Here is a 16693-nt window from a genome sequence, read left to right on the forward strand (position 1 = left end):
CCTGATGGAGGAGTTAAACCAATCAGAGAGATATTTCCTCCTGAGCCCGTTTCTCCCCTACGAGCAGATGAAACCATGCGTAATGGAAAGTCCGAATGAACACCCTATTCTACGTGAAGCCAGTAGGCCTGGTGCGCACGGCAGTTACTGGGTAGTCACAACATAATAAAATAAATCCCTTGGGCATGTGTAGGTGGGAGGCCTTGGGGGGGGGGGGGGGGAGAGAGAGAGAGAGACAGAGGGAGGGAGAAACAGAGAGAAAGAGAGAGAGAGCGGGAGAGAGACAGAGGGAGAGAGAGAGAAAAACAAAGAGAAATAGAGAGACGGGGGAGAGACAGAGAAATAGACAGGGGGAGACAGTGAGAGAGAGGGTGGGAGAGAGAGAAAGAAACAGAGAGAGAGTGGGGAGAGACAGAGAGAGAGAGAGAGAGGGGGGGGGGCATAAACAGCCGCAGCACAGTCAACGCGGGAGTAAATCAAAGTGCGCCTCACATCAAGGAAATGCATGGGGGTGCGTCTGATGTCAGTGCCAACTTTGCAATTAGGCTGATAAGACGGGAGGATGGATGGATTCTACGTGATGTGATGTCCCACGGCACCGGCACCAGCCCCCCCAACAAACATTACAAAATTCGGCTGTAATTTATAGTGGGTAATAGATCTATCTGCTGGAATATATTAACCAGATTATACTTTAGGAAATGGCATTTTTTACGCGTATCTTAAACATCGGTTTTCTATAACGCGCGCCTATGGCATTGTCCCCACCCAACCCGTCTCTTTCCCACAGCAGACGGGCGAAAGCTCCGCCTCCGTGTAGAGGAGGAGAAAAATGACAATAAAGGAGAGTGAGCTCAGACGCCGAGCGGATTGTGAGCACGACCATCAGTCAAATAGCCAAGATACTTCGAACCTTGTGATCGTACGCGGACTGAGGAAGAGCCCGGATGGAAGTCTCGCTCTGCATCGTCGCTCTCGCATTCTACAAGGAAGCATAACGCCGCGCAGGGGTGAGCATTATTTAGGCACGGGACCAGGGCGATCACACTGCAGGATGCCGCCGGAGACCAGGGTGACGACGCCGCCTCGCCGTGTGACGGTTTAACGACTCAAGGCCACCATCATAACTGTACACATTCACGGCTCGGATCAGATCCTCGCGTCCTGCTATCGCGGGTTTCGTCTTCCTCCCCCCCCCCCCCCTTAATCGGATGTATCGGAAGTGGCTCTTCGCCCACAATTTCGAAATTGCGGATGAAAACGATATCTTAGTAGGATGGTGTCATACGAAAATGATTTGCTAGCATGCACATAGGCTACTTAATATCCTAGGCATTAGAAGACCGTAAACACTCAGGTAAAGTAAAATGGAATTTCTGTTTGGTGAAAGTGAGATAGCTACACGGCACAGGTTATTAATGTTGCAAGTTTAGCCACGAGGGAACCGAGGTATTTGTTGACAGTCGCATCCAACATAAACAATCAGTTCGTTGAGAAAGGTCCCGAAGAAATTACGTTCAATGAAATGCTTTGGTAAGTCACATTGCTAAGTGACAGGGAAGTGTGCAGCGTTATCGTCAGTTGTGTTATTGCTTCGATTAACACAGGCAACAACCGGAGCTATTTTCAACACGTACTTCATCAGTGTAGCCCTTCTTTTGTGTTTAATCTGAAAATATTTTTGTTGATTAGCCTACGCCTGCTTAACACTGCTTTTTATCGGGCTGATCGCTACACACATAGCGACAGGAAACGTCTGTCATATCATTCTTGGAGAGTGCGTTGGATGTTTGAAATACGTTGCGTCATGTAACATAACGTTACATTGCGCTGACTGCAGAAAGGCAAACACTACCGTCCGCAATCATGTAACTGTGTGCTTTGGTGAACTTAGGGAAGTCCAGGCAACGTCGTGTTACATAAAATGCCGCAGATACAGTATTTTTAGATAGCCGCAACCACGTTTTTCTCACAGTTCTGGCGTTGCTTATGCCAAACCAATTTTGATGGAGGAAACAAGACAACAGACACGCCGCGCAGCTTCGCGAACACTGAAGTCGCCTCAACGCCGTTGACTCTCCGGCAACATCCGTTCACCGCGAGGACAGGCGAGTAGCCAGCTAGGCAGCCCCTGGAGACGATCAACAACAGGCTACGGGGGTAGGTGCTGACAATGGCCAGGTTACGCAAGAAAGCCTGCGTGGCTCTGTTTCTGTTTACCCTTTTCATCTTCGGCACCATGATGGGATTGAGAACGCTGAAACCCAGCGACGGTTTCAACGACCTGGCGCCAGGACTGGACCTCATGCCCATGGTCGGAGAGAGGGTGGACCGGCGGTCAATGTCCAACAACGTGGTGGTCTCGCCGGGTCAGGCGCGCGCCGCCAGCAACACCAAAGTCGTCTTCTCCAACTCCGGCCCTGGGGACAGGAGTATATTTTACGACGTCCACATATTTTACTACGTGTGGTACGGCAACCCGCAGATGGACGGGAAATACATGCACTGGGACCACGTTCTGGTGCCACACTGGGACCCAAAGATAGCCGCCAGCTACCCGAAAGGCAGGCACACGCCGCCGGAAGACATTGGCTCCAGTTTCTACCCGGAACTGGGACCGTACAGCTCGAGAGATCCGGACGTGCTGGAGTCGCATATGGAGCAGCTCGAAGCCGCGGCGGCAGGTCCAGTATGAGCGCGCGCATTGATGTTTTCTGTTGTGATTCCGGTGCCAAACACGCAACACAGCACCCAAAACTAACGGAAGTGCGAAAACACAAAAATGTCTCAAAGTAACTTGATTTGAATTCGATTAACTTTAGCTCGCAAACTTCGAAACCCAAGACGTCGATTGAGTGACTCCAACTTGACCCCGCCATACGGGGCGCCTGGAGCAGTTCTGTAACGGAGTTGATAGCGATCGATTTTAATTAAAAGCCTCACTCCAAAAAGAAACTTCAGTCCTAATTTAGGCGAATCCCGCTGAGATGGGATACCTTTACAGCCCTAAGCGGAAGCGTCTCAACAGTTCGTGCATTTATTTAGTGTACTGATCTCCTGTAAATGACCAAACTAGTAATATAGATGTAGCCTACATTTCATCACGGAACCCTGCTGGGTTCAACAGAGCTCGAGACCGCTTGAACAGAACCGTTAATCGTAGTTACTCAGCGGTAGCACATTCAGCACCGAGAGAATGGACAGCGGCGCTAACCGACACTTCAGGGCCAACCGACACTTCAGCGCCAGTTTCAGGAAGGAACTGTCGGGTAGTAAACCTGATTCATGTTTTAATTACTTGCCAAAATATAATTGACCCGGATTTCTAATGTACGCCCATAGTAAGCACTGCGAGGAGGGGAAAAGTTTAAAGCTTTTATATTTGTCCACGTCTGCGTAGAACCAAAGGGTATCTGTGATATTCTCTCGGAGCCCATCTGTCGTAATGCCCCACTGATTCTTCTGAGGGCATTTCACCACGGATCGATCAGTGGGACGGATATCAAAAGACCGTCCTTCCTTTCAGAGCAGAGGCTACAGTTCTGCACGTGGACAGCGACTGCCCGGAGCTACCTGTTTACCTGAGATAGGCGTAGGGCAGGTGAACACCAAGACAGACTTACAGGTGTTTTCCTAAAATAAAATAATAATAATAATAACAAGAATAATAATAATAATAATAATAATAATAAATAATAAAAAAACACAACACAAACTGACTCATTGGGTTCTGGTATGGAATAGGATACTCAGGTGTCTTTGAGCAAGTCCCCAACCCCCCACTCCCAGTTTCAGTTTAGTGATTAAAAACAGCAAAGCCCAGGCTGGGGGAGGGGAGTGGGGGCTGAACTGAGCAAATGAATAATGTAACTGAATGTAATGGGGGCCTGGTATAGAGTTACTGTCCAAAGAGAGGGGGAGAGGGAAGAGGCAGCCGTCGTCCCGAGCCTCGGCAAAGTGAACAGCTCTGCTGTGGCGTTGGGGCAGATGGAATATACCTGCTGCTCCCACCCCCCCCCCCCCCCCCCTTGACATGCCACCCCTAACCACCCCCCCCCCCTCACCCAGGCAGTCCTCCATGACAGATGGTGGAGGGACAGCAGGTCAAAGTCGCGCCGTAAACCAAAGCAAAGACGTCAGTTTGCAACTGGAATGAAAAACAAAAACAAAAAAAATAAAAGCATTGCCACTCTTCTTTCCAGACAGAGGTGGGCTGAAGTTCTTCCAGTGTAAAACAACATCTGTGCAATTTCTTTTGTGTGTGTGCGCGCATACAGATGCACGTCTATAATTATCTGACAAAAGCATCCGTTGCGTAAATATACACTGAGCTCAAGCGAATACAAATACAGAGGCTAGTTGTTACATGTTGGACAATTGCATACTCCTGTTATACTGCATAGTTTGCATGCTTGCTAAATGCATACTCCTGTTCAACTGCATTGTTTGCATACTCGCTAAATGCATACTCTCATTTTACTGCATAGTTTGCACACTTTTACTGAATGCATACTCCTGTTTTACTGCATAGTTTGCATATTTGCTCAATGCATACTCCCGTTGAATTCAGGATGTCACGGAAGGCTCAAGCCCAAGCTATGTCACATTTAGCATCCGGTCAGACATGCTATTGCGGTCTAAGTCAAATTCCCAGCAGTACGGTGCAGATTTCAGAGCGCTCAGGGATATCCAGTTACTGTGTTGAAAGCAAAAATCCATACCAACAGGGAAAGTGAGTCTGCAGTACACGCTGTTCAGGAGATATTGAGCACCCCAAATAAATGGGAGTAAAATTTCATGCATATTTGCTGACAGTGAGAGATTCTGTGTGCATTAGTCACTCCGAGCAGGGCTGTGCCTCCGCTGCGTTCTACTGCACAGCTTCTGAGCGGTGTGTGTGGGAGGGCTGCGGGTTTGAATCCAAAGAGCAGTGCTCGACGCGGCACAGTTCGGCTGCGGAATGCCGCTCACACCCGGGGTGCGCTGTTCGGCACTTTTACCTCCTAAACGTCTGCGTGTCCTGAACTCGGCCGGGATGCGGATTTGATCCCAGACTGTGTCGCCGCCCCCCGCTTTCAGGAGTGCTGGTGCTGTCCTGGTACCCCCCCGGTTTGGCGGACGATAACGGGGAGCCGACGGAGGACCTGGTGCCCGCCATCCTGGACGCAGCGCACAGGCGCAGCATCAAGGTAAGGGGGGGGGGCGGGGGGGCATGGCCCGCTACGGGGTGGGGGCGGGCAGGGTGGATCATATGAACAGGGGCACGGCAAGCTACGGGATGGGGGGCAACAACCAGCTCTCTTTAAGACGTGATGACCGTTTAGGTTTAGGGCCGCAATGATGCGGTCAGAGGATCTGCTCCGACGTGGTCGGCCGCCTGCAGCGCGGTTTTAACAGGAAGTGGCGAGTGCGTACAGGACTGAGCTGGAGGACCTTAATGCATGCGTGGAGGGCAGACTGTACACATGGGCCAGAATGACCAATGAAAAGATCGATACTGCGGACAGCCAATCCATGTAACGTAGGGGGGCGGGGCTTCCTGTCTGTTTTCTGCTTTCTGTTCTGAGTGGCACACCACATGACTGCTTCAGCCAATGACACACCAGCTGCCCACAGGTCACCAGTTTTCATCTGAGAGAGACACGCCTCTGCTGTACTGTGTGGCCAGTAAGGTGTAGAATAATCACGGTCTCTCCTGTAGTACTGTGTGTGGCTTGTAGGGGCTCTCCTGTAGTACTGTGTGTGGCCTGGATAGGCATCTGTATTGATCGACCCACGTTTTCTCGGACCCAGTATTGACTGGAAAGGGCCCGGTCGCGGGACAGCAAGAGAGTGACCTACATATCGCTGAGAAGAGAATCGCTATCTTCCAGTTCCCTTTGTGCAAACTTGCACAGCTCCTCCTCCGCGTCGCCATGGTGACGTGACAAAAACAATGCCGAACTGCATTCCCTGTGCAGATGGCGTTCTACTCCACAGCACTTTATTTTAAGAGAAACACACGAGGCTCATGCCTTAAATTAATCATAACATTGTTCAAGCATGAAAAAAAGAATGTATTTTTAGCTCTTCGGAACTCTTGCGAGGCGAAGGCGGCCTGCTTTCTGTTTCCGGTCGGAAACGCAGTCAGTCAGTCAGTCCCATTAGACGCTTAAGAGTGAAATAAAGGCAACTGCGCAGCGAGGAGGTTCCTGCCCCCTGCCCCACTTCCTGTCCGTACTGTCGGAGGGAAACCCGCACGTAGGGGGCGCCACGCGCCACGCCAAACGGGGGCAGTTTTGAAGTCGCGGTTTTCAGACGAGCCGATTGGCTAGCGGTGGGTAGTGGTCACAGCGTCGCACCGCGAACATCGCGCTCTCTCCAGACCCGCGCGGCCGGGGGGGGGGGCGGGGGGGGTGTCACAATGAAGGCCTTCAGCCTTCCTCGTTTTTCTCTCATTTTCTATTGGGTCTCCTCCGAGCCGTGCGACCTTCTGAGAAACGAAGGACGCAGGTTTTTCTCACGCCCCCCCCCCCCACTCCCTGCCAAAGGAGAGCCTGCGTGTGGGTCCGCGGGGGCCTTTTAGAAGAGCGTTTACAGCCTGTGTTTGGAGGACGGGGCTGGCCCAGCGGCTCTGTAGAGCTGTGAGCTCTCGTGTGCAGTGGTTCTACTCACACCCCTGTCACAGGAGAGGGCGTGCTGCCACCTAGTGGTTGGGAGAGCAGTGACACTCCAGGGCTTTGTGACACTCCAGGGTTTCAGCTGTCCTGAGGCTGGAACCCACCCAGTGTGGTCAGGCAGGACCGTGAAATACTCACATACATCCGCACTTACACCCACACACACACACACACACCCACACACATACATCCGCACTTACACCCACACACACACACCCACACCCACACACACACACACACACACACACACTTACATCCACACACACACACGCACGCACAAACACACGCATACACGCACGCATGCACGCCACACACACACACGCACACACACACACACACACCCACTTACACCCACACACACACACCCCCACACACACACACACATATGCACGCACACACACATGCATGCACGCACAAACACGTGCACACACACCAGCCTGGATTCATTCGTCCTTGACTTGGAGGACTTCTTAACCACAGTTTGGCTCATTTTCATTGTGACTCTGAACTCACCTGTACTAATGAAGATTAAAAACTTAAAAAGCTACGCTTGCATTTAACCGTGAGTGAGAAGTGCAGGCCAACTCCTGACTGACTCTGAGCCACTCTTAATAAAACGTATAAGTCTTCTCCTGTCCTGTCCTCCCCTCTCCACTCCTCTCTAATCTCCTGTCCTCTCCTCTCTCTCCTCTGCTCTCTCTCCTGTCCTGTCCTGTCCTCTCCTTTCCTCCCCTCCCCTCCCCTCTCCTGTCCTGTCCTCCCCTCTCCACTCTCTCCTGTCCTCCCCTCCCCTCCCCTCTCCATTCTCTCCTGTCCTCTCCTCTCCTCTCCTCTCCTCTCTCTCCACTCCTCTCCTCTCCTCTCCTCCCCTCTCCTCTCCTCCCTCGGTAATGTGATATGTGAGTGTCGAATGCTCCCTGCTCATTAAGGAGAGGGGTCTGAGCCTCCTCCTGCCGGCCCAAGGGCACATCCACTGCTGCTATGCGAGCTTCTCAACCGGATTAAACCGGTTCACTGCACCAGAAACGCACTGACTCAGCCTGTGGCCCGAAGGCTCAGAAACCAGGAGGAGGAACGACCACACAGTTTCCGGAACAGACATTCTGAGACACGGGGGTGTCCTCTACACTGGCAGACTCCCTTATATTAGGGCCCGCTCAGGACTGTCCAGCGAGGTGCCTGACGGGATAGTCTACCGCTGGACCACTATGTTGGACTGTGTCCCAGCTGTGAGGGGGATTGGCTGTCCATTTAGAGTGAAGGGTAGGAGGGTGCGGGGGGGGGGGGTGGGGGGGGTGTTCTTGACAGAGTCTCTGATAAAGTGGGGCAGAGCTTGGAGCCTCAAGCATAACCAGATAGACTGCTGCAGAATCTACGCCTACCTCTCTTACACACGCTGCTGTACTGCAGGCAGACTAATGCAACTGATGCAGAATAATCACACATCAACCCCCAAATCAATCCCCCAAATCAACTCCCACTAACCCCCACATCCTGGGATCTAACAGGGTACTGCTTAGGAGAGAGAGTTCACAACTGGGAAAAGACAGGATGCTATTTGGAAAAGGCAGGACACTACTGGGAAAAGGTGGGATACTATTGTGGGCAAAAATGTAGTATTAGGGGCGGGGCAGGGTGAAATTCGGGTACTACTAAAAAACAGCGCGTTACCGCCAAGCCGCGCGGACTCGCCGTACACAAGCCCCATCGCCGCGGTTCACTCGAACCCCGGACCCCCACCGCCGCTGCCGCCGCTGCCGCCACTGAAATCCCCATCAGGGCTTTCTAAAGAAAACGAGCGCACGCCTGCCTCGCACGTCTGTTTAAATTATCTCCACTGCTCCAGCGCAAAAAAAAAGTAAGCATTCGTTTAGCTGCTGTGCCAGTGCCATGGTGGTCTTCCTTCAAACCGACCTGAACACCACTCACTGCTACTGACCTGAACACCATTCACTGTGACTGACCTTCCTTATCCAGATGGTCCAGAGAGAGAGAGAGAGAACTCAATCTGGGGTGGATAGGGAACTTCATCCCCCGATAGGGAACTTCAGCTGGACTCCTGGGAGAAGGGCACTTAGCCTGGATTACACTGGTAAACATCCAACCCTTAAAATAATAATGAATAACAATCATTAAAAAATAAAGTAAATTCCCCAACAGCGATTTACAGCCACTTAGACTTCCCTAGCAGAATTTTAATGCCCCACCCCCCTCCCCACCCCAAGAGATATGGTCCAGTCAGGTTGCACTAGGTCAGGGTATGGTATTTTAAAGGTTATCAGTGTATGGTCAGGTGAGGTTGCACTAGGTCGGGTTATGGTATTTTAAAGGTTGTTTCTTCCCAGGGCTTCTTATGGATCTAATCTCTGTGTGTTTTGCGAGCTTCTTGCTTTACTTAGTTCATTTGCATTAATGCTATTACTCTTAAACATGCAGAACAAGTTAATACAGTCCTACTCTCCTCTGCAGTCACCATGGATACGAGTTCAAAAACACACATTTCTGTATTCCTCCACTGTGACATTTGATGAGGGTGAGAGTTTAAATAACATGGCAGCTGTCATCCTGTTCCCAACACATCCCCCCCTCCCTCCCCTCCCCTCCCCCAAACCACCATCTCTTGCGGCCGGCCGTTTACCAATCTTTCATCTCGCGGTGAAGTCGCGGTGACTCCAGGGAACACCCGGCTGCTGCCAACAGACGCGTCGCTAGGGCAACAGTTCGCACAACGTCTCCCGCCGACTTTCTCGCGCGCCCTCCGCTAGTGCCCGGCCCTCTCCACAGCGGCGGTAATATTATGGGACCGGCTCCGACTCTCCCCGTGCACAGAGAAATAGCGCGTAGGCTAGCCCTGGCATTAAATATAGATTACAGAGCGCGTTCTGCCCATCCAAGCGGCGGCCGATTAAGACTGTTTCATTTTTTAAAGGTTCGGCTGTCAGCTGCACGATAATGGTTTACAGCCAACCGAGGATTAAACTCAAACTCTTTTACTCCGACCTCTGGTGACAACCTAGCGTTTTAAAAAATAAAAGAGTCATGTGCGTTCATGCGTCAAGCGCAGAAAAACGATTGGCTAACAGGCCAAGGACCGTAGAGTGAAACAACCAATCCTAGGCCTCTTTGGATATATCACGGATTATTTAGAATTTCGCCAGATACTCGGTTTCTGTGGTCCTTCTGTTCTCTCCGCATCTATTGAACTATAAGAGGTGTCATTGGGTAACAGTATTTTTCTACAGTACAGCACATCCATGGCTACAGTACTGTCCTAGGTCACCCTGAGCTGAGTAGCTATACGGTGAGTCCGTGGTTCTGCTTCTAATTCGCTGATTATCGGGGATCATTCTGGAGTCATTACGGGGAGCGAGCGCCCCGCTCTCGGTGCCCCCTAGTGAGTCTCAAACGCAATTTAATCACAAGCCGACGCAGGGGATTGCGTTATCTTGTTGCCGCGCATTACGCCATCTCTCTAATGGCCAAACACACACAGAACTCAGAAAGCCATTTCCCCCCTTCTGTGGTCTCCAGGGAAACCGCCCCGCCAGGGCGCGAGCGCATGTCTTATGTTTATGTTTTTTCTTACTATGCATAATTCACTGCGTCGCCTTGGAAGGAAATTGCATTTACGCACTTCTGCCGTCCCGGGCAAAACTTTCAGCCTTCAGCCTTTTTACTGCTTTCAGTAAACAGAGAACGGTGGTGACAGGCCCAGTTTATGTTAAGTGTGTCAAGTTTTCATTCATTCATTCATTCATTCATTCATTCATTCATTCATTTATTTATTTATTTATTTAGAGTAAGAAACTGGGGGTGGGGAGAAAGGCGTGGCAGGCAGCCTGTGATTGGTTGGATTATTTACCAGAACATTGCAAGAGAGAAGCTCTGAGAGAAGCTCTGAGTCTTTGCATCGTTGAGTTCTTGCGTGACACACACTCACGAAGTGAAAATGTTCCGTTAGAGCCTGTTTGACACCAGGCTTCGATGTGCTGCGATCGAAGTGTAAAGAAAAAAAAAGTGAGAGAGAGTCGGTCGGTGAAGGAATGTGGGAGGGGAAAAAAGAAGGGATGCTCTGAATCAGGCATCGACAAATCAAACGGGAAAAAGAAACTGCAGAAAAGCGAAATGTGAGGAAGTAAAAAACAGAACGCACAAGCAAGGAACCCTCTCTTACCAAACGGAAACTGGCAATCAGTGGACACGAAGAGGCCAGATTAGACCGCATCAATGTACACAAAGCAACGCAAGATTAATGTAGTCATCTATCGACCACTCACAACGATCTGCTGATTTTACTGAATATTCACAAAGATCTGATTTTACTGAGCATGAAGATCTGATGTTGTATTTCCTGATAAGCGAAGATGGATGAGACAAAATGTTTACCATTGTCATGGTGATTTTCATAATAATTACTAATATTGTGAATATTATGATTGATTATTCTTATTAAATCACATCAAATGTGGTGTGAAAAGTTGAGTCATATTGGAATCAAAGTAATTTTTTGTGTGCTTTTAATGAATCTCAGTATATTGTGCTTAATAGCTGAATATTGAGCATGGATATCTCAATACTGAGTGACTCTCAGGGCAGCTCTGTTGTATTTCATGTGTTTTACAGACTGTGACATTAAGGAGGTTTTAATTGGTATGTAAACGAGGCGCTAATTAGCAGATCCTTTAATGAAAGAGCTGTTCAGTGACTCTTCTCTTCACTGATACCACAGGTGGCCTTTCACCTCCAGCCCTACAAGGGGCGCTCTGACCAGACTGTGCACGAGAACATCAAATACATCATCGACAAGTGAGTGCACCGTCCTCCCCCACCTCCTGCATGGGGTTGAGTGTAGGGGGTGGGGGTCGGCCAGGGGTTGGTGAGGGGGTTTGGACAGGTTCTAATATTAACAGAGGTGTTTATTTGTACCCGTAGCTAATAGGCTGGTCTGTTTCTGTCCAGTCAGGGAATATACTGTGTGCGGTGGGAACTTCCTCACAAAAATTTATTAAAGCTGCTGTTTACACAGTTAAGCTGCCTCACCTAGTTTCTTGGGGCTGAACCTGTAGTAGATTTTAGGGTGAGGGGCAGAACCTAGCAGTGCAGAACCCTGTGTTTGGGGGTAAAATTGGCATTTTATGCGTGACAGGTCTGGGGCGGGGGTCGGGGGGTTTGGGGGTATCAGGGGGAGGTTGTGGGGGGTCTGTGACCGCCAGATTAAGGAGCCCCTGGAATAGGAACAGCAGCAGTAATCCCAGCAGCCCCTCAGTCTCAGTGACTGGCAGAAACTGAAGGGCCCGTCTGTGGCTGTGGTAATGAAAAGGGTTTACAAAACAAGGCCAAGAACAGATCAATAGCATTCATAATGCAGCCCCCACTGGGCCCCCAAAACCAGGCGCGGTCGGGCCGGGCGTTCCTCTGACCTGGACCAGGAAATCGATTCAGTTGCAAACCCATGCCAAAACGGCGACTGCTAAGTACTGTGGAGTGATGGTAAACAGAAAGAGGTGGGATAATTAAACCAGAAACAGCGAGTTAATTAAACAGGAAGTGCTGAACTAATTAGACAGGTACAGGTTAGCTAATTAAACAGGAAGCAGCGAGCTAACTGAAAAGTAAGGGGTGAGCTAATTAAACAGGAAGTGGTGGACTAATTAGACAGGGAGAGGTTAGCTAATTAAACAGGAAGCAGCAAGCTAATTGAAAGGTAATGGGAAGTTAAACAGGAAGCTGTGAGCTAATTAAACAGGAAGTGGTGAACTAATCAGACAGTAAGAGGTTAACTCTTTGAACAGGAAGCAGCGAGCTAATTGAAAGGTAATGGGTGGTTAAACAGGAAGTGCCGAGTTCAGGATCCTCTCTCCTCTCTTCCCAGGTACGGGAAGCACGGCGCATTCTACCGCTTCCAGTCGAGCGCGGGGAAGGTCCTGCCGCTCTTCTACGTCTACGACTCGTACCTGACCCCCCCGGAGGCCTGGTCGGACCTGCTGACCCCCGCGGGGGCGCACAGCCTGCGGGGCACGCCCTACGACGGCGTCTTCGTGGCGCTGATCGTGGAGGAGCGCCACAAGCAGGACATCCTGGCGGGCGGCTTCGACGGCATGTACACCTACTTCGCCTCCAACGGCTTCTCCTTCGGCTCCTCCCACCAGAACTGGAAGGCCATCAAGGCTTTCTGCGACGGCAACAACCTGCTGTTCGTGCCCAGCGCCGGGCCGGGCTACATCGACACCAGCGTGCGGCCCTGGAACAACCACAACACGCGCAACCGCGTCAACGGCCGCTACTACGAGACCGCCCTGCAGGCGGCGCTCACGGTCCGGCCCGAGGTGGTCACCGTCACCTCCTTCAACGAGTGGCACGAGGGCACGCAGATCGAGCGGGCGGCGCCCAAGAAGACCGTCACCCGCCTGTACCTGGACTACCAGCCGCACCAGCCCGACCTGTACCTGCAGCTCACCCGCAAGTGGGCCGAGCAGTTCAACAAGGAGAAGGAGCAGTGGCTCATGTAGGGGAAGGGGGGGGGGGGGGCAGGGGATGGGGCAGGGCTGGGGGGCGGGGCCAGGGGATGGGGCGGGGCTGGGGGGCAGGGCCAGGGTTAAAAGGTTTCATTGTCCTCTTGACTAAAGTCCTGTTGCCTAAAGCTTAAATTCTTTTTTGTCGCCCCAACCCTCCCATATGGGTCCCTGGTGACTTTCATTTGCCCCCTGGTGGCCCTTTTGGGAAGGACGGGAGTGTGTCTTTTTCCCGCCCTTTGCTGCAGTGTGATCTCTTCCGCCTACTACCGGCTCCTTACCCAGGAATGCTTCTTTGTTCACAGCCCCCCCCCCCCCCCCCTCACACCACCAGCCCCGCCCGCACACCTGAACCGCAGGCAAAAAAACCCACCTGGTTCCCAGAGACACACGCAGCTGCACCGCCTCCAAAGACCACAGCTGCTCCTCAGCCAACCAATCAGCTCTGGACTCAGCACAGCTCAGCCAATGCAGAGGAAGGCTGACGTTAATCTAAACTGTGCAGCTCTTGTAATATACAGTACGCATTTTCTACTTCTCCTGCAACCCTCTGTTGGATATACAGCCATGCGCTTACTTTTCAGTCAGAAGTAAATGAATAAATACATAAATACATACGTAAGTAAATAAGCGGAGGAGGCGTGTTTTTGGCCCCGTCCGTGGCTGAATGAGGCCGGGACGCTGGCATCTGTGGGCGGGAGACTCGCTCCGGAAACGATCGGCGGGGGGGGGGGGGGGGGGGGGGGGGTTATTGCTTCTGCAGCGTTTCGTGGAGAGGAATGAACGGGCAACAATGTTGGAATAACGTTGGGATAACGCTGGAATAACACACCACCCTATTGACCTGCTTCTGGCTTCCCCCCCCCCCCCAATAACGCTTCCCCCACCCCCACCTATAACCCTGATAACGCACTGAAGAGAACACTGACATAACGTTGAAATAATGTTGTAATAACGCTAGGATAACACAGCATCCTCTCCTGCCCCCCCCCCCCCCCCCCCCCATGTCAGTACCGCTGCGCAGCGGAAAGGCCAGGTGTCATTTTTACAAACATGTCCAATTTCAGGCTCGTCTCAAATGAGGTGCAAACGGACGCGTGCTGACTCAGCCGCACGGACAAGGGCAGCGGGGGGGACAAACGGAGCGCGTTCTCACCCATCCCAGGACGGCCTGAGTGTTTGCACCCCCCCGTGTCTGCCGACGCTGGGCCAACACTGGGCCGACGCTGGGCCGACGCTGGGCCGACGCTGGGCCGACGCTGGGCCTCCTGTGTGTTATTAAAAATGCAGTGTGTGTCACTTATTTATATCGGCTTTGTGAAACGATGCTGTCCTTGGCAACAGGTGACTCAGGACGCCTGAATCATATTTTAAGAATAAAAGAATGAGTCTCGATTTTGGGTTCTTTTTAAAAAAAAAAAAAATAATTCTCTGCATTTGTTGGACAGTAAGTAGGGCCAGATGAAGACACAAGAGTGTAAAATACTGCCCCTCCAGCCTCGAGGAGCTGATTTACAGATAAACGCAGTGATTGTATTTTTCTTTTGCACAAGGACATTCGGGGGTTTGTGGTCCAAAGCTAAAAAAAATACACTCCAAGGGACTCCAAAACAGCTCGCCCAGAGATGTTATGTTATTACCCAGTTACTTAAAAATGTTCTCTTTGAAACCATTTCCATGAGTAACTTAATACTGGCACAATATAAAAACTGATATTTTATGTTTGCATTTTTGCGAAGTAGTGCTGCCATAATGCAAAATGTTGCTTTGGAGTTACTTGAAATGTATTTTCTTGCTTCAGACCATGAATACTCCTCGATACTCCTATAAAACTGTAAAACTAAAAAACACATGCGTCACTCCTCTCCCCTTAAACTATGCTAACGCTCGCTTAAAAAAAATAGATATTCCCTCAATAAAAACGAGAAAAAATAAATATCCCAAAACAGAATTGCAGGCATTCTGCTCCAGTGATTAAAAACTAAATTATCTTTTCATGCGCGTATCTTTTATCTGTGCTTTTCCATCCTCACCGGTCTACCCTCTTGGGTCCTTTTATAAAAAACCAGCGAAGATGAAGAGTGTTAAAAGGCCGCCCTTCGGAGTAGGAAGCGCATGTTGGACGTTTGAGTGGATAAATAATTGAGGGAGAGAAGCTGGTCTGACTGTACGCACTGATATGCACACAGTGCAGCCCGTTCAGCTGCGTGCTGAACGCTGCTGAAAACCTGATGAAATTCATGCAAATCACACTCGACTCATCAGCATCTGGCTCAGCATAAATTAAAGGAGTGTCTGTATCCCGGTCCTTGTGTGTGTGTGTGTGTGTGTGTGTGTTTGTGCGAGTGTATTTGCTTCTGTGCAAAATGTGTATGATTGATTGTCTGGGTATAGGTGTGTATAACGTGTTAGTTTGTGCTTGTGCTTATGTCAACATGTGTGCACATGTAAATGTGCGTGTCTGTGTGTGAGTGTGTGCACGCACGCATGTGTGAAAGTGTGTGTTTGTGAGAATGCCCGTGCATGCATACATGCGAGTGTGAGTATACGTGTGAGCATGTGTGTGTGTGTGTGTGTGTGTATGTATGTGTGTGTGTGCATGTGTGTGTGTGTGTGTTTTGCGCAGAGGGAAAAGCAACTGGCCTTTTATGAACCTCGCTAGAGCAGTGTTGCTATGGCAACGGCAACTTTCATTCGGTACATATTAGCGCTTGTGTGTGTGCGTGTGTGTGCGTGTGTGTGTGTGCGTGTGCGTGCGTGTGTGTGTGTGTGTGCGTGCGTGTGTGTGTGTGTGTGCGTGCGTGTGTGTGTGCGTGTGCGCGTGTGTGTGTGCGCGTGTGTGTGTCTGTGTGCGCGTGTGTGTGTGTGTGCGTGTGTGTGTGTGTCTGTGTGTGTGTGCGTGTGTGTGTGTGTGCGTGTGTGTGCGTGTGTGTGTGTGTGTGCGTGTGTGTGTGTCTGTGTGTGTGTGCGTGTGTGTGTGTGTCTGTGTGTGTGTGTGCGTGTGCGTGTGTGTGTGTGTGTGTGTCTGTGTGTGTGTGTGTGTGCGTGTGTGTGTGTGTGCGTGTGTGCGTGTGTGTGTGTGTGTGTCTGTGTGTGTGTGTGTGTCTGTGTGTGTGCGTGCGTGCGTGCGTGTGCGCGGTGGTCACCCCCGACGCAGCGATCCGCGGGTCTCAGCTCTGTGGAGTTTAGGGATGCAGCCGAACGCGTGAGCGTCCTGCCGCTCGCCCACACGCAGCGCCTCTGCAGGAGTGCATCCGAGGACAGCGAGCGAGGCGCTCTCGTTTTCAGCTGCGCCTCGCTGGCTGGGGCGGGGGTCCAGACGGCCTGTCAGACGCTGACACTCGGGGATAAAAACCGGGGACTTCAGTTTAAAACGGCCAAGAGCCGTCAAGGTCCGCGTCACGACGCCTGGACCACTTCACGATCCATACCGTGACAAGGACGAGCAGGCCAGACATTCTCAATCATTAAATGAGCAGCATTTTAAGTGTTGGTTTATTGGGTCACCGGCAGTCAGATTTG

General features: G+C 51.0%; 1 protein-coding gene across 1 annotated transcript; it reads left to right on the forward strand.

Moving 5' to 3' along the window:
- Positions 1-446: 446 nt before the first annotated feature.
- On the forward strand, positions 447-13180 carry si:ch211-30b16.2 (glycoprotein endo-alpha-1,2-mannosidase-like protein). The gene is made up of 4 exons (XM_035406987.1): positions 447-2684; positions 5080-5189; positions 11389-11465; positions 12532-13180. Exons 1-4 carry the CDS (start codon positions 2174-2176, stop codon positions 13166-13168), a joined length of 1335 nt encoding a protein of 444 aa, XP_035262878.1. The 5' UTR covers positions 447-2173; the 3' UTR covers positions 13169-13180.
- The last annotated feature ends 3513 nt before the right edge of the window (positions 13181-16693 follow it).

This window comes from Anguilla anguilla, chromosome 1, assembly GCF_013347855.1.
Source record: "Anguilla anguilla isolate fAngAng1 chromosome 1, fAngAng1.pri, whole genome shotgun sequence".
Classification (NCBI taxonomy): domain Eukaryota; kingdom Metazoa; phylum Chordata; class Actinopteri; order Anguilliformes; family Anguillidae; genus Anguilla; species Anguilla anguilla.